This window comes from Delphinus delphis, chromosome 19, assembly GCF_949987515.2.
Source record: "Delphinus delphis chromosome 19, mDelDel1.2, whole genome shotgun sequence".
Taxonomy (NCBI): Eukaryota; Metazoa; Chordata; class Mammalia; order Artiodactyla; family Delphinidae; genus Delphinus; species Delphinus delphis.
Genome location: NC_082701.1, coordinates 28711662 through 28730726, shown reverse-complemented (window position 1 = coordinate 28730726; position 19065 = coordinate 28711662). Strand labels below are relative to the sequence as shown.

Sequence of the window (19065 nt, the reverse complement as noted above, 5' to 3'; positions counted from 1 at the left end):
AAATGGACTAAGCACTCCAATCAAAAGAAAAAGATTGGCAAAATGAATTTTTTTAAAAAGGACATGATCCAACTTTATGCTGCCTGAAAGATAAATGCTTTGGTTAAAAAACACAACTAGATCAAGTGTAAACAGAAAAAGACATGCAAGCAGTAAACAAAAGACAACTGATTTGGTTATACTAATACCAGACAAAATAACCTTTTTGTTACTAGAAATTTTCTAATAAAATTTTCACTCCATTAATTCAACACTTATAGTTGGAGGCTTTAATACCCCACTTTCAATAATGGATAGAATAGTTAGAAAGAAAATCAACAGAAAAGGAAAGTCTTGAACAGCACTATAAACCAACAATTACAAACCTAACATATTTATTACACTCTACCCTACAATAACAGAATGCACATTCTTCTTAAGTGTACATGACACATACTTCAGGATAGACCATATGTTAGGCTACAAAATAAATTTCAATACATTTTAAATGGTTAAAATCATAGAAAGTATCTTTTCTGATCACAGTGGAATGATAGTATAAATCAGTAACAGACAGAAAATTTAAAAACTTATAAATACGTGGAAATTAAAGAACATACTCCTAACCAGTGGATCAAAGAAGAAATCAAAAGGGAGATTAGAAAATACCTTGTGATAAATGAATATGATAACACAGTGTACCAAAATTTTGAGGGTAGAGTGAAAGCAGTGCTCAGAGAGAAATTTATTTTTATAAATGCCTATATTAAAAAAAAAAAAGAATATCTGAAATCAGTACTCTAACCTTCTACCTTAAGGAATTAAGGAAAGAAGGGCAAATCAAACCCAAGGCAAGCAGATCAAAGGAATAGTAGAGATTAGAATGGAAATAAAGGAAATAGAAAATAAAGTAGAAAAAGTCAGGGTAACAAAAGTTGGGTCTTTGAAAAGATCAAGAAAATTGACATTTAACTAGACTGACCAAGAAAAAATGCAGAAAAGACTCAAATTACTAAAATTAGGAATGAAAGAGGGGTTGTTACTGCCAAACTTACAGAAATACAAAGCATTATAAGAGAATACTTGAACAATTGTATGACAACAAAATAGATAATTTAGATAAGTTGGACAAATTCAGGACTTCCCTGGTGGCACAGTTGTTAAGAATCCTCCTGCCAATGCAGGGGACACACATTAGAGCCCTGGCCTGGGAAGATCCCACATGCTGTGGAGCAACTAAGCCTGTGTGCCACAACTACTGAGCCTGTGCTCTAGAGCCCACAGTTCACAACTACTGAGCCCACATGCCACAACTAATGAAGCCTGTGTGCCGAGAGCCCATGCTCAGCAACAAGAGAAGCCACCAGCCCCTGCTCGCCGCAATTAGAGAAAGCCCATGTGCAGCAATGAAGACCCAACACAGCCAAAAATAAAAAGATAATAAATAAATTTATTTAAAAAAAAAAAGATGGACAAATTCATAGAAAGACATAGCTATGGAAACTGACACTCAAGCAGTAGAATGTCTGAATAGATCTATAACAAGTGAAGAGGTGGAAGAATTAGTAATACGAAAATTTCACACAAAGAAAAGCCCAGGAAAGAATGACTCCACTGATGAATTCTAGCAAACGTTTAAAGAGAATCCTTTACAAACGCTTATGAAAAATAGAACAGGAAACATGTACCAGTTTATTCCATGAGGCCAGTGTTGCCTGATACCAAAAGTAATCAAAGACATCACAAGAAAGCTACAGAGCAGTATCTCTTATGGTTATAGATGCAAAAATCCTCAACAGAAAAGTAGAACACTGAATCCAGCAACTTACTAAAAGGATTGTACACAGTGACCAAGTGGAATTTATCTCAGGACTGCAAGGTGGTTCAACACCCTGCCAGTTTATTGGTTCAGCTAAAATCAGTGTAACACCATATTAGAGTAAAGTACAAAAACCACAAGATCATCTCAAGATGAGAAAAAGCAATTGACAATATAACACTCAACAAAGTAGGAATCTATGCATACAATAGTTAACATCATACTGAATGGTGAAAGTTATCATTTTTCTCTTAAGTTTGAGAATAAAATAAGGATGGCCGCTCTCACCACTTGTATTCATTTTTGTGTTGGAGGTTCTAGCTAGGGCAATTAGGCAAGAAAAAGAAATAAAAGGTATCGAGACTGGAAAAGAAGTAAAATTATCTTTAAATTTGCAAATGACGTGATATTCTACATAGAAATACTAAGGAATCCATAAAAAATAACTATTTAGAACTAAAACAAGTTCAGCAAAGTTATAGGATGCATATTCACTATACAAATATCAGTTACATTTTTATACACCAGCAATGAACAATCCAAAAATGAAATCAAGTTAATTCCATTTACAGTAGCATCAAAAAGAGCAAGATACTTAGAAATAACTTTAATGAAAGTACCCTGAAAGCTTCAAAATATTGTTGAAAGAAATTTCTAAAAAAATGGGAGAATTCCATGATGACAGATTGGAAAACATTATTCTTAAGATAACATTCTCCCCCAAATTGATCTACAGATTTAATATAATCCCAACCAGAATTCCAACTGGATTGGGTGCAGAAATTGAGAAGCTGATCCTAAAATTCATATGGAAATTGAAAGAGACCCAGAATAGCCACAAAAAATTTGAAAAAGAAGAACAAAACTGGAGAACTGACAATTCTCAATTTCAAACTTACTGCAAAACTACAGTAATCAAGACTGTATTGTATTGATGTAATACAGACATGTAGAACAAGGGGTAAAATTGAGGGTCCAGAAACAAACCCATGCATTTACAGTGAATGGATTTTTGACAAAAGTGTCAAGACAATTTAATGAGGAAAGAATAGTCTTTTTCACAGATAATTCTTGGATAATTGGATATCCACCTGGAAAGGAATGAAGTTAGACCCCTACCTCACACCATATACAAAAGTTAACTCAAAATGGATCAAAGACTAACAAGGTATAAATTTTCTTGACCTTGGATTAGGCAACGGTTTCTAAAATATTTGCAAATCATGTATCTGATAAGGGTCTTATATCCAGAATATATAAAGAACTCTTACAGTTCAACAATAAAAATATAAATAATGCAATTTTAATTTGGACCAATAATTTAAATAGACATTTCTCCAAAAAAGGATACACACGTGGCCATTGTGCACATGAAAAGATGCAGAACATCATTAGTCATTAGGGAAATGCACATCAAAACCAAAGTGAAATACCACTTCATACCTCCTGGTACATCTATTGAAAAAGATGGACAGTAACAAGTGTTGGTGAAGCTATGGAGAAATTGGAAATCTCATACATAGCTAATGGAAATGTAAAATTATGTGACTGCTTTGGAAAAAAAAAAATGTAGCAGTTCCTCTAAAAGTTAAACGTAGAGTTATACAACCTAGCAATTCTATTCCTAAGTATATACCCAAAAGAATTTTTTAAATGTATCCATATAAAAACTTGTACACAAATGTTTATAGTAGCATTATTCATAATAGTCAAAAGGTGGAAACAACCCAAATGCCCATTAACTTATGAATGGATAAATTATGGTATATCCATATAATGGAATATTATTCAGCCATAAGAAGGAACAAAGTACTGATGCATGATACAAGTAACCTTGAAAACATCATGCTAAGTGAAAGAAGCCAGACACAAAATGACATATATGATTCTAGTTATATGAAGTGTCCAAAATAGGTATATCTATACAGACAGAAAGTAGATTGTGGTTGCAAGGGGTTAGGGGGAATGATCTGGGTAATTGGGAGTGACTAATGGGCATGGGGTTTCTTTTTGGTGAGGTAAAAATGTTCTGTAATAGACAGTGGTATAGGTTGCAGAACCTTGTAAATGTAACCACTGAATTTTATTTTTAATTTTTTTTTTTATGCAGCAGGTCCTTGTTAGCCATCAATTTTATACACATCAGTGTATACATGTCAATCCCAATCGCCCAATTCATCACACCACCACCACCACCACCACCACCCCCCGCTGCTTTCCCCCCTTGGTGTCCATACGTTTATTCTCTACATCTGTGTCTCAATTTCTGCCCTGCAAACTGAAAAACCACTAAATTTTAAAAATTTTAATAATGTTTAAAATTTTAAAAATTAGCAAATTGAACCCAACAATCTATAAAAAGAATAATGCACATGACCATAATGGTTATTCTAGGGATGAAAGAAAGGCAAGCTCAGTATTTGAAATTTTGCCAGTATAATCCACCATGTTAACAGTCTAAAAAGAACAACTACATGATTATATCAATTGGTGCAAAAATTTTTTTACAAACATTCATTTATGATAAAAACTTGTTAAACCAGAATAAAAGTTATGTACATAAAATCTACAGCTAATATAATACTTAAGGTAAAAAATATTGTGTGTGTAAAGAATGTTTTGGGAAATATTTTCTATAATTTTTTTGTCTTTCAAAATAGAATGCATGTAACATTTTTGGGTATGTTATCAGTAGTTGGCAAAAGTAGGAGAGTTTTTAATACATCTACTTTGGTACATTGTACTGAGTAGTTTCTAAAAACTTTACTCATAATAATGACTTTGATTAAAGGACATGTCATTGATTTTGATACCTGACAGACACATCATTGATTTTCTCAACCTTCTGTCTGTCCCACTAGAAATGTGGCTTTATTTTCACTGTTACATTTATTTCATTTTCTCCCTATTTTTTATAGGTGTATTCGACACAAAAATGATTGGGGAGCTCTTATTCTAGTGGATGATCGCTTCAGGAGTAACCCAAGTCGATACATATCTGGTAAGATTCTCTGCTGGGCTTAGAGTACGAATTAGTAACAATCTTTGGTATTTAATAACTTCTATTTTTAAAGCAAAGAATTGGATAGAGAATTTGAATTACTAGATCGAACATGGAAAAATTCACATTGACTGGAAATCTAGCCTTTTAATGCTTCTGTGTTTACAAAACATCTTTATAGAGGAGAATCTGGTTACTGATGTAGTATTAATCAATCAAGATCCTTCAATTTCACCAGAATGTGGGATTTGATTCAGTAACATAGCAATAATTTATTTACCATTGTCAGGGGAAAAGCTGTTCCACAGAAATGAGTTTTCCAAGAAATATTAAGTTTTTACATTTAAGCACACAAGCAATCCTTTGGTGCTTAGGATTCTTTTTATTCTTTCATTCTGGCTTATTTGAGTTTTATTGTTGTATGTGTGTGTGTTTGTTTGTTTAGAAATGCTTCAGTTGTTATAGAGTTTATATTAGAGCTAGTATTTTCTAAAAAGCACCACTGCATGCTGCAAGATCAAGTACATGGTCATTTTTCTCCACTCAAATGAACAAATACTGTGTGCCTATAGTTTTCATCCGAATTAATACCAGGAATCCATCTGTTATTAAAGAACTGTTGGAAGTACTTGCGTTTTTGTTATCTTTAGAGCTAAGAAGTTCATACCATACTATAATGAAAAGATGCTAATTTTTTAATTTGTTTCAGATTAGCTGTCTATGGGTATGGACTCTACTTTTTATATTTCAGAGCCTAATTATTATATTTGGTTCAATATTAAAACATATCCACCTGGATTGAAGCAGGAAACGCTGTTTTATTAGTCTTTTCTTCTCTTTCCCTGTAAAGCAAGCCAAGGCCAAGATATAACCAAAAACAAATGTTAAGTGCTTATGTTTAGTCAGCAGGTGGAGCTCAGATTCTTTCAAGTTTTCAAAAGCAAACTGACATTTTACACTGAAAAGGCTTTCTTTGATCACAAAAAGTTCGAAATGAAAGCAATAACTATAACGCTAAAATTTTTCAATTTGGGAAATTTTCATATTCTTATTTGGTATAATTATTTTCCCCAAGCAAACAAAAATAAAGAACTTTAAAGAAATGCTGTTTAAGTTTTTTTTTCTTATTTTAAAATCTAGAACTGAAATTTTTACCTTGTAGTTCAGATTTGTTGAGAGATTTTTTTGAATTAAGTATTTTCCATTATTTTCTGTAAGGTTTTTATTTTTTCTGAGACTCAAACTTTGAAATCTTATCTAGGCAATACAGCACAACAACATACAAATTCCATTTGATGACTAATTTTTGTTTAAATTCAACATGCAAAAGAATAGTTGATAGAAAAGCTCCATTAAACAAAAAAACTAAAGGAATGTATTTGAAATGAAAGAATAATAGTTCAAGTTGCTTGAAGCCCTGTCTTACCTTCCTCTCAACTTAAAATACCATAGTGACTTTTTAAATTACTCCAAAAGCTGATGTTTTAGTAACATCAGCAGAGAATATTTATTTTCTAAAGTCCAAATATCTGAATTTCATTCTGAAATGAGTCATACTCCAAAACACCTTATACTGTTAATATGGTTTATTTTTATGCAGTTTTCACATGTCACAGGGTCAAACCTTGTCCCTTACAACTTGATTATTTATATATTAAAAAATAATTATGTAATAAATATTCAGATAGGACATGATTTGCCCATAAAACAGTGTTATTCCTTTTACTCCCAGAATAGTTTGATATATTTGGAATTGGAAGGAGAAGGGAAACAAACAAACAAACAAAAAAACTATGAGACTGTGATCTTGAATTTATTTTTGCTAAAGGAGTCAAATTTAAAAGTTGGAATAAAAGATTGTGTTGTTTAGAACTTGTATTTTCTCTGCAATTAAAAGGTAGGTAATTTTTTGTGGGGAATTATGATAAAATTAAATTTGCCTTATTCCCCAGTTATTCTTAATTGACAAATAATATTTTCCCATCTCCATTCTACTCCCACTGCCTCTTCCCTCCATCCAGTTGGCAATCACTGCATGTAAAGAGAAATGCTACTGATACAAGAGCCTATTGTACACACGAAGGTAAAAAGGCAGGAAAAATGTAGAGAACCACCCTGTATCCTCTAAATTCAAAGTAGATTACCTCACCAGAGAAGTTATCTAATTTTTTTTTCTTAATACATAATATCTTCACTGAATAACCAAAGTTTCTTTGCTGGGTTGACTTTTTGCCTTAGGACTTTCTAAGTGGGTTCGGCAGCTGATTCAGCACCATTCAACCTTTGAGAGTGCGCTGGAGTCCTTGGCTGAATTTTCCAAAAGACACCGAAAGGTCATTGATGTATACAAAGAAGACAGAAAATCTGTACAGGACAATGAGTCTCCGCTTGCAGTGGCTTGTTTGAAGGATAATACCTCAACTTATTTATTAGAAGCAGCAAGCCATCTATCACCAGAATATCCTAGGGAAGGTAAAGTAAAAATGTGTCTAAGAGCTACAGTGTCCTAAAATGATAGATAAAAGTCCATCTTTACCAAGAGACATCAACTCCAGAAAGGAGAAAAATATGAAAAGTTCTAACCATTTACATTTGGTAGAGAAGTCTTTCATTGCGTTTAGTGAAATGATATTTGTTATGCTACAGATTAATGTCCTTAAATATGTTGGTTATTATAAGGTGTTATCATAAAATAATTTGTATCAGAATGGGAAGAAATTTTTGAGGAGATCTACACATATTTCCTGGTTTTCCACTTAGAAGCTTTGCCACTAACTAACTTTGTGACCCCCACTCCCGAGCAAGTCACTTAACTTTTTGAGTCTTAATAGAAGGGATATCTGCCTACCTATCCCTCCAGGTTGGGTTGTAAAGATCTAATAAGATGATAAATATCACAACATTGTAAAGCACTATGCAAATGGTAATGTTTTTCTAAAGGTGATATTAAAAATTGACCTAATTTATAGATAATTGTCTTACATGAATTTCTTATTTTAGAGAAGTGAGAGTCATTTATTCTAAATGATAAAAAAATAATATTTTAAAATATCAGAATATACTGGATTAAAATATAATTTAGAAAATTAAAATATAGTTTAAAATATATTAGAATATAATACATCAGGGATTAGCAAACTATGGCCTGCGGACCAAATTCGGCCTGCTGTTTTTGTAAGTAAAGTTTAGTGGAATACAGTCACACCCAATCATTTATATATTGTACACAACAATAGAGTTGAGTAGTTGTATGTATTGCACTAGAACAGCATAATTGAGTAGTTGCAACAGATACAATGTGATCCACAAAGCCTAAAATATTTACTGTCTGGCCTATTATAGAAAAAGTTTGTCAAACTGTTCTGTATCATTGGATATCATTTTAATTGTTTTAATTAATATATAATAGTAGTTTAATATATTACTTTTTATATATTTTATAGTATATGCTTCTATCCTAGCTAAATGTCATAGTGAATTCTAGGCCATTATACTGATAATCAGGAAAGCTAGGTTCTAGTCCAGGTCTGATTACCAACCAATTCTATAACTTTAAGCAAATAACTTAGTCTTGGTGGTTGTCAGTTTCCTTAAGGGAATTAGTCTAGGTCAGTTTTTCTCAATCACTGGTGAGTGGATTTTTAAGGCATTTTTACAGCCTGTTCCCTCCTTTACTCATCCTTCTTCCTCTTCCTTTTTACCATTTCTTTTCTTGTTCACTTCTGAGGTCCCTGGTGTGGAATTTGATAGTTTACCAGACAGCATTATAACTTGGGCTGGGAACCACTGGAGACCTAAGATTCCTTTCAGAGTTAACATGTTGTGCTTGAAGATGGATTGCTTAGAATGCTTCCATTCTAAGATGGAAGTCCTGCTACTACTTGTTATGGGCTCTCAATTATGTATCCTATACAGTTATTTCAGTATTTCTAACAAAAATTGTTTTAATATAACAAATATTACATTAGGAACAGAAAGTTAACACTCATATCTTTGTATTTGTAGATGATCCATTATTATTGGAAGAGTCTGCCCAGGCAGTAGGAGCAGAAAAAATTGTGATTTCCAGATCCACAAGCCCAACCTTCAACAAACAAACAAACAGAGTTAGCTGGTCTGGCAGTAATTTTCTGGAACAGTATCTTACTGGTAAAATTCTGACTGGAACACCTAAGTTTAGGTCATCAGAGGACTGTGCCTCTAATTCTTCCACTTTCAAAACAGAAAAGGGACGTGAAGCAGTTTTGCCACTCACTGATAAATATGAGTCCTCCTCTCTGACAGTAAACACATCACTTGGACCATGCCCTCAATCGGAAACCATTGTTCCATCAATAAAGATTAATGCTACTCTCCTGAATCCAGAAGATCCAGACATTCTGTTATCTCTAGTAAGTGAAGAAGCTGAACTTTCTACTTCAAATACAGAAGCAGAGGATGAATCTATCTATTTTACACCCGAACTTTATGATCCCGTAGATACAAATGAAGAAAAGAATGAACTAGTTGGAACTGATAGAGACAACAGATTGGCTAATAATTCAAATTGCATTTTAGCTGAAGATCTTTTTGAAATTAAAACTATGAAAGGAATGGATTCAGTCAGAGAAATGAAAGCTGAGGATTGCACAGGCACAAAGTTGAATAGACTCACGCATATTAAAGAAAGTAAAGTTGATGATATTGGTAGTAATGTAAAAATGACTCATATAAATGAATTGGAACTGGGAAAAAACTCATGAAACGGATATAAAGAACTTTAAACAGTCTCCTCCCAAAAATAAAGATGTGTTCCCTGGTGTTAGGTAATAATACTTAACTGTCAAGGTATAAAAACATGTCGTCATGCTTATATTAAACTCTATTGTAAATGATAATTTGTACATTGGATAAGTGACATAGCTTTTTTTTCTAATTTGAGATATATAATTCACTTTAATCCAAAGTCTATATTATGTTCAGAAATATAAGTTTTACTATTCTCAAGTTTTGATAAACTGATGCATAAAAAATATTTCCCTCCAAGTCTTCCTTAGCTAAATGCAATATTAAATTAATCAATCTGGAAGATATGTAGTTTCCTAAGGCACTTTAAATTTCACATAAATGTTTGTATTTTGTAGTCCTCTTCATCCACTTGTTTTCATACTGATGCGTAAAAATTAATAGCAATCTAATCCAGTTACCCCTCAGTCATGTTTCACTGTAGATTTTACCTCAGATCAGTCTGAGGTTTTTTTTTTTTTAGAAATCAGTTTTCTTGAAAAGTATATTCCTGTATTAAACTGCCTCCTTATAAGTAATTAAGAATTAAGGAAGAAAACTACATGTATTTTTAATTGAAATTGTTTTACATTTTTGTTTGTTAAATCAAAACCAAGCATGTTTTAAACAAATTTATGTAAAATTATAAAATGCCAAATGAAGGACTCCAAATTTTCAATTCTAATTATTTAGCTTCATCACCATTGCGGAAAAAAGTGACATGTTCTAGCATAAAGGCTTCATTTATGCAACTAAGATAGAAAACTTCAAATATAAATTTAATAAGTAAAGCTAAACATGTAACTGTAGCTGAAAAATGTTCCCTTATAGCCCAGTAAGCTTTTCTGTAAATTTTGACTCTTGGTTTTTGTGAATGAAACTACACTTCTGATCAAAAATGGTTATAAAAGTAGCTCTTCTCTGACATCATTCCAAAAATACATTCACCAATCTTTTCCAAGAAACATCTGTTACTCAATAGACATTTAGCCTTCTTGGAGTGATTTGAATCGAAATTTTATGAGCTGTTCGAGTTGTTGATGCGGTTTATTATTTTCACGTCAAAATTCTCGGCAGTCAGGTATCTTTTATATTCATTTGGAACAATGATTTATTATATATGCATATGTTTACTTTCATTTTGATGACATTTATATTGAATACAGCTTAATTGTTTCTATAACATTGGATGTTACAACTCTAAGCATAGTTCAAAGAAATTTAAATTGATAATTTACCAGTTAAAGAATTTATCTGCAGATTGGGATATATTCAGTCCCACCTAGTATTAGATCTTTTTCTTAGGTGATCAGTAAAAAGTTTCAAGCACTGGATTAGAAGGTAATTTTTAAATTGTTTTGAAAGGGTGAAATCATTTGTCATCTTTGGAACAGTTCTTAATCCACACATCAAGGGTGGTGTGGTAGTAGAAAAAATACCAGGTGGAAGACAAGAGACTTGGGCTCTATTCTTGGCTCTGCCACTAATTTGCTAAGTCATGTTGGCAATCACCATGCCTTTTGGGGAATTAGTTTCATCTGTGAAATGTGTACTTTAGTACTATAAAATCATGCAAATCCCTTTCAGCTTTAAAAATCCATAATTTAAAGGAATATATGTTGATATTTTATTCTGAATAAATTTTCATTTGCTTTGGTTGCAAAATGCTTAAAATAAAGCAAACCATTTGTATAAAAGGTAACATGAATAATTGTATGAATATGTACATAATAACTTGGGAAGCAAGTATTTATTTTACCAGTGCTGCAATTAAAATATTTTTGAATCCTTAAAATTGCCCTTAGAAGATTTGGTAAACTACCTGAGAAAAATCAAACACATTATTTTTTAGTGTTATTATCCAGCTTGATCTCAAATACCATCCCTTTCCCTAGATATAATTTATTCTTTCCAAAATCTAATTCTCTCCAAGGCTAAAAATTTCCATTACTGAGAATGTACATAGAGATGTGGCACAAGCTTTTAGTAATTCCAAGAGGTGCTTCAAAAATTTTGTACAATGGTATCATGGTTGAATCAGGTATATAGTCTCCTCAGATCACAGCCTTGACCAGGTTGGTATTGCAAGAAGTAAAGTCTAGCCTTTATAAAGAGTGTGAGGTAGAACATTTTTATTAGTGATAAAATACTTTTTAAAGAGATGTTTTAGAAAGTTTAAGTTAAAACATGTAAAAGCATTTAAAAGAGTATCTGGCACATGGCAAGCCCTCAATTATTACTTGGTAAATCAATCATGTATCTGGAGTACACTCTTGCTTTATACAAAGACTTCCCTAATGATGATAGATAGATAGATAGATAGACAGATAGACAGATAGGAGATAAACTGACAATAAAGAAGCATTGTGTAGTAGGAAGGGTAAGTTACTTGTCTCGTTTATTTTTTAAGGCTGAGATATATAAGATAGAAATTGTTTATCAAGTAATTTGCCTTACCCGTTCCATGCATATGAAATAATCATCTAATACTGAATTTATTTAAGGGCTGAAAATACATAGAACATTCAGGCCACGAATCAGGAAAACTACCAGCTGGAGAAGGGGCTTGGTTCATGGAAGAAAGGTACATTGTGAAGAGTAGATGCTTCATGACTTGACTTTTAAAGTTTACATGAATCATTTAAAACCTTTAATAATTGTGTTGGAAATTAATGACAACTCTTTGTGCTACTACTATGCATTTAATTATTAAGTGGTTTTTAATTTTGTATTGTTTCTAAGTTCACATGCTTTTCCATATTATTTTTCTGCAATATGACCTTCTCATGCTATGTTCCTGTAGTAAAACACATTCAAAATATTTAATTCTTTGAAATTGCTTATAAAACTCCATGAAGTCAAAACACCTATTGTAAAATCACTTGAAAGACTGGTTATTTAGTTATTTAATCTCTGATGGCATTATTTTGGTATTTGCTTACTACAGAATTATTCTTGCTCATGATCTTTTCAGCCTCAGATTTATCAGTAAGCTGCACAAGATTTTACTTTAACTGTTACGAATTTGTGGTAGAGTCTTGTCTATTTTTATAGACAAATGCAGTCAATTTTTTGTAAATAAAAAGGCAGTATTAAAACTGAACTTATTTTTTCTGAACTTTTTCATAATAAAAAATAAATTTAATACCACATCAAACAGTGAATGTCTAAGGAAGATAAAACTTTAATATAAAGTATCTGTGCAGCGATTAAACATAAAGACATCACTTCAGGAAATGGACATTTAAATAGATGACCTAGGCTTATGATTCTCTAGCCTGAAACAATTTTCATGTCTACCAAAAAAAAAAGCATTTTGTTTCTTAAGGTTTCATTTGATAGAACATTAGCTGCCTGGCTTCCTGTACTCTACAATGGGGCCTTGTTGTAAAATCCATGTGATCTGAGCCAGTGGATCACCTTATTGGTGAAGCCATCTTATAATGAAGTGCTTTCAGTAACTGAACTCCTGGACAAGATCCAAAACAACCCATCTTATACCAAATTCTACTCTATAATAAACAAGTTTCAGTGTATTACAAGGAAAACAAAAATTGTATTCCCAGAAATTAACCTTTGAAAATCTAATGGTAAATTCTGATTAAAAGGAATATTTGTTCACAAGGCACAGTGAGGTACATATTTTAGTATGCTTTATAGTTTGTGTTTTTTAATTTTGGTCTTTTGTGATTTTGATTCTCTTGTGCTTTTACCCAAAATTTCACCATTTCACATGATTTTACATCTGTATTTACAAAGCTTAATTTAAAAGGTTTCCTTTGTCTCCTTTCTGTTACAAAGTACTGATTGTACAGGTGGCATGTCATGTATGTAAACTAAGTTAGATGCCATCGTCTTTTATGTATGATTCATATATAGTGAAAAGATTTAGAGATATTAAATACTGATTGTTGTTATTTTGGATCAAGAATTGTCTTGGTATATTTTCCCTTTTTTTCAAACTAGTGTTGTGGTATTCATATTTAAATGTTAACCATCCTTTCAAACATTGATCTCTTTTATTGTATCTGTTGTAAAAGGACCCAAGTAATCCACCTTGCCAGTCAGGATTTTATTGCTTGTGGTTACCTAAAGCAGAAGGCAGTAGGAAATATAAAAAATTACTCTGTGCCATCCTTAGTATGGACCAACCTAAATTACAGTAAGGTAGATTGATGTATTAATATTTCCATATTTCAGTCTTTAAAGTTGATTGGCAATATACATGGACTTTGTTACCATTAGACATGGAAACATGTTCTGATACCACCTGCTGACTTACTTTGGGCAAGTTACTTATCTTCTCTGGACTTCTGTTTCTTCACCTTAAAATGTTAATAAATAATAATTTCATAAGAAATAAATCAAACATTATGAGTATCAGATGCAATAGAGTGCATAAAAGCTTTTTTTTTTTTACATCAGACAAGGAGACAGATAACAGAATTGGGGGTCAAAAGTATGACTTTGAGTTTTGGCCCTGCTATTTACTGAGTGGCCTTGGTCATATTATTTTAACTCATTGAGCCTCAGCTTTATTTTCTGGGGGTGAAAAAAGTGAGCAGTTTCTACCTAAGAAAAGTATTGTGATGATTAAATGAGATGATATACAATATGTGAAAGTACTTTATAAATGTTGAACCACTGTCCAAATGGTAGTTGTTAGGAAACTGCAACAATAATCTAGTACAATTGTTTTCTCAGTATCCTGAAACTGCACCATCAAAAGGACTAATAAACCTGTTAGAATTTGGTCCAAGCGCTGAAAGGCACTTGGAGCTTTATTAAAAATTCTGTGTAGTTAAATATTGTGAAAATGTATTTTCCATTTTTTACATTTCATTTTTATATCTTAAAATGTGTGCACATTACAAACAAAAATGTCATCAGCAGAACACTGAAATCTGTAATTTGCACTGAGAACATTCTATGTACAATTCATAGGGCAGGGATTTTTGTTGGGGGTGGGGGCAGTCTGTGTTGTTTACTGCTGTACTCCCAACATTATATTTACTGACTAAATTAATTGATACATTCTATTAATAATGTATTTCTATCAGGACTTTATATATGAATACTTGGCTTTCATAAATGCCTATTTCATTTGACTAATTTCAAGACTAGTGACCCTTCTCTTTCCAAATTTGTTATTCTTACCCTAACAGCATTAAATCCCTTACATTTTCTCTAATCCTTCAGCTGTGGGCCAGAGATTGTCTTTTCTCTTTCTTTTTTTCCAAAGGGTATGATTTTACCAATTTTAACTTACAAAGAATTTTGTACATTCTCTTTGAGATATTCATAAACAGTACTATTCTGACACATTGGATTCTAAAATAGGAATTGGATTTCATGCTAACTAATTGATTAGCCAAAAATGACAGCTATTTTGTAAACCTTTTAAGCCCATTATGACCCTGGGACAAAGTTAATTTTTCCTGCCTTTGTCCCAGTGTAGTATTTGTTGTTTGGTATTGCAATTAATTGTTGAGAAGTCTGTCTCTCTGGCCCACTGTGACCCCTAAGAATCCAGACACTTTTCATATTACCTGGCATTTAATCATTCATCTACTTTTTCATCTGCTGTATTTTGAGAGCCTACTTTGTATTAAGAGCAGTGCTATACTCTAGGGATACCAAAGATGAGTATGATGAGGATATATCTACTAGGAATTCACAGCCTAATTCACATATAAGTAAACACTTATTTATAGTACAGTGTGATAGGAGCTGTAATACAGGCAAGGCAGTGTTTGTTGAGTATATGCATACTGTTAAGCACAATTAAGATTATAGAGGATCTGTAAGTTAACAGCATAATCTGTTTAACACAGGAAAATTCTTAACAGGTTTTTTTTTAATTTTAATGGAAAAATGCTCAATTTTAAAATATATTCTTGAGGAATTTCAGGATATGCTACGTTTCCTGAAGTGCCCATCTTCAGATCTCTTAACTTCTCTATTCTGGATTATTGAGTGTTAACTTACCCAAACAGAACAAAACAAGAACATAACAAGTATATCTGTAGTGCCTTAGAGTATAGCATGTAGTATAGTGTATCATAGAGCTTTGACAACTGTTAGTTCATTCGGTTCTCAAAATAGCCTGCCAAAGTCAGCAACACAGGTGGTATTACCCTCATTCTTATAAATGAGGAAAATAAAACATAGTAATGAGACCACAATCAAGGTCTTGGTTGACGTATTTTTGGGCTTTGTATTGATTTTATTAGTCCACTTTTGTTTTCCAGAATCTCTCTATGAAAGGTATAGTCTTGGAATTCTGAAAGCAAACCTCACGATCCTACTTTTTATCCTAAGGGGCATTTTCCAGAATAATTTTACAACATTTTAATATTAAATGAAGGTACATTAACATCCATTAAGGAGTATTAGCTTTTTGAGGGTAGAAACCATCCTGGAGAATAGTAAACTGCTTGACACGTAGTACGTGCTTAGTAAATATTTTTCGATGAAAAAAAGGAATCTCCTTAAAACAACTCAAAAAGCTTAACATTACCTTGGGTAACATAGCTAACTAGTGACATTTGAGTCAGAACTAGTACCAAAGTGTCATAACTTTCAATTCCAGTTTCTTAACACCTTACCAGCATACCTAATACCAAAGCCTCAGTTTCTGACTTCAACTCCTATGATTTCACCTCCATTTCATCTACCCTTTTCCATTGACTACACCCTACTCCATTCCTCCTCCTATACCTACTCCCTCAGTTTTCTCCCAGCTTATCAGCCTCCTTCCTTCAGTCTTTCTTCCTTACTTCCAGGTTTGGACTTCATAATCAGTCACTGGAACTATTCTCCCGCTGGTGTCCTGAACTCCTATCCACCTTTGTCATTCTATCCCAGTCCTGCAGAATCCCCAAACCTAGTTTAATATCAGTTTGTCTTTGCTGTTACTACACTGGAAAGTTGAGCACTGCTGAAGTTTATGTATAGTAGTGTGGATTGGTGTCACTACAGTAGATGGCTTCTAGTCTTGATTGGATTCTCAGCGTTGCTTTTCAGCTCATGTATTTTCCCTGACTAGTTCCCCTCTCTTCCCTAACCACCAGTAACTGGACTAAATTTACATGTTGTTTCTTTTCTCACCCCTGCTCCCTTCCCAGTTGATATGCTTCCTCTGGATAATCATATCCTGTTTTGAACTACTTGCTGATGATTCCTGACCCATCATCCAGCTGACTGCTCAACATCCTAGATATCCCATAGCATCTCAAACTCAATTTGTATAAAACAATTCTTTTCTGAAACCTACTCTTCCTGTTTCACTGGTGGCACCATCATCCATCTAGTTCTCCAAATATTAAATATCAGGTCATCCAAGTTTTTGAGTTGAGCAATATCGCTCAACTATCCCCTACTTTCCATCTTCACAGTGACTGCATTAATTCAGACCTTCATAATCTCTTTTCTAGACTAGTATAATGGTTGTGTTTTTTTTTAATATTTATTTATTTGACTGCACCGGGTCTTAGTTGCAGTACGTGGGATCTTCGTTGCTGCGTGTGGGATCTTCAGTTGCGGCATGCTGGATCTTCACTTGCGGCATATGGGATCTTTTAGTTGCAACATGCGGGATCTAGTTCCCTGACCAGGGATCGAACCCAGGCCTCCTGCATTGGGAGCATGGAGTCTTGACTGCTGGACCACCAGGGAAGTCCTAGACTAGTGTAATAGTTCTTTACTAGTCACTTTGCCACCAGTCCATCCCCAAAAGTCCCCCTTCTACTTTGTTGCCATTTAACTAGTCTAAAAAACAAATCACTTCACTCACCTGTTTAAAATCTTTTTATATACAAGATCAAGTCAAAACTCTACATGAAAACATAACAGACTTTTTTTTTCATTTTAGTGAAGTATAGTTGATTTACAATGTCATGTTAGTTTCAGGTGTACAGCACATTCAGTTTTATATATATATATATACATATATATATATATATATATATATATATATATGTTCTTTTTCAGGTTCTTCTCCCTTATAGGTTATTACAAGATATTGAGTACAGTTCCCTGTGCTATACAGTAGGTCCTTGTTGGTTATCTATTTTATATATAGTAGTGTGTATGTGTTAATCCCAGCCTCCTAATTTATCCCCCTGCCCTTTCCCCTTTGGTAACCATAAGTTTGTTTTCTATGACATACCAGACTTTTGTGATCTGGTCTTTGCTAACGTCTCCAACCTCATCTCCTGGCACCCTGTGCTAACTTTATACTTAAGAATAGTTTTTAAAACAAACCATGCTGTTTCACATCCATTGCCTGTGCTAATGTTCTTCCATCTGTGCAGAGTTCCCTTCTCCTTTACCTGACAAACTCATACTCATCTTGAGAAGTTCAACTAAGGCATTAGTCCTCTGAAAACTTACCATGTCCTCCCAAATGCATTAAGTATACTTCATCTAACTTTCTTGCTCCCCGCTGCAGTGCACAACTTCAACATAGTATTTTCAACATTAAGTTGTTTATTTTTGCTTCTGTCTTTTGTACCAGACTTGTATGTTTGTACAAATTAAGACCTTGTTTGCTTTGGCACTCTTGCATCTGGTACATGCTTTAAAATAGTAAGTACCCAATTTATGGCACTGTTTAGTTCCACAAACTGAACTGAATCATGTTATCTTGAGACTAGCAACTTCTAGTTAAGTACTGCTTTTATTTGTTTACTATACTTTTATTACTGTTTTAATATTCTAGAGTAGGCCAGAACTTTAGAAGTCATCTACTTCCCTTATATTAAACATGAGGTAACTGAGGCCCAGAGTGATTTAGTACCTAGACAAAGGTCATTGATAGCAACACGCCACACGGTTTTTAACATAGTTTAGTTCATATTAACTTAGCCTCTTTCTCAAGGCACTCTAAGAGAAAGGTACAATTTTAGACAACTAAGAATATAAAAATTAAGATACCAGTTATAAAGCCACTCAATCTCATTCTTTGGACTTCATCTAACTAAAGTTTTTTATGAGAAGCAGGACATATTGCTGATAATATATTTTAATGATAATATACTTGTTTTATTGTTACCACTATGTGCAATAATTCTCCATTGAGTTGTCTTCTGATTGACATACATATACAAACACCTTAATAAATTACTGCATCCAGTAGTTTTTTGTTTGTTTGTTTGTTTTTAGGAAACTAATATCATTGTTAGTGTGCTATGCCTTTCCTAAATATTTTTCATCTTATTCTTTTCTTAGGAATTTTTTTGGAAAGCGTTTTCTGAGAATACCTTGCTGATGAGACTCCAAAGAATCTTTCTGAATGTTAAATTAAATTGTACAAAATCCTTTTGCCATTGCTTAACTGAGTTGAGTACAGATCAGAAGAAAAAAATGTATTTTATGTCACCAATGACATTGCTGCCCTTAACCATTTAAAAGCCACATAAATGGTTTATCAGACTTCAGTGAATAATGAAGGTAAACTTAATGACTATATAGCTTCCTTGTTTTCTAAAGTCTTCAGGTG

General features: G+C 33.0%; 1 protein-coding gene across 1 annotated transcript in view; it reads left to right on the top strand.

Moving 5' to 3' along the window:
* The window catches only part of BRIP1 (BRCA1 interacting DNA helicase 1), a 195935-nt gene extending 186327 nt beyond the window's left edge, over nt 1-9608 (top strand). Inside the window, 4 exon segments of the mRNA XM_059996631.1 lie at nt 4717-4799; nt 7038-7271; nt 8805-9529; nt 9531-9608. Coding sequence (XP_059852614.1) covers nt 4717-4799; nt 7038-7271; nt 8805-9529; nt 9531-9608 — 1120 coding nt within the window.
* Nucleotides 9609-19065: the final 9457 nt, after the last annotated feature.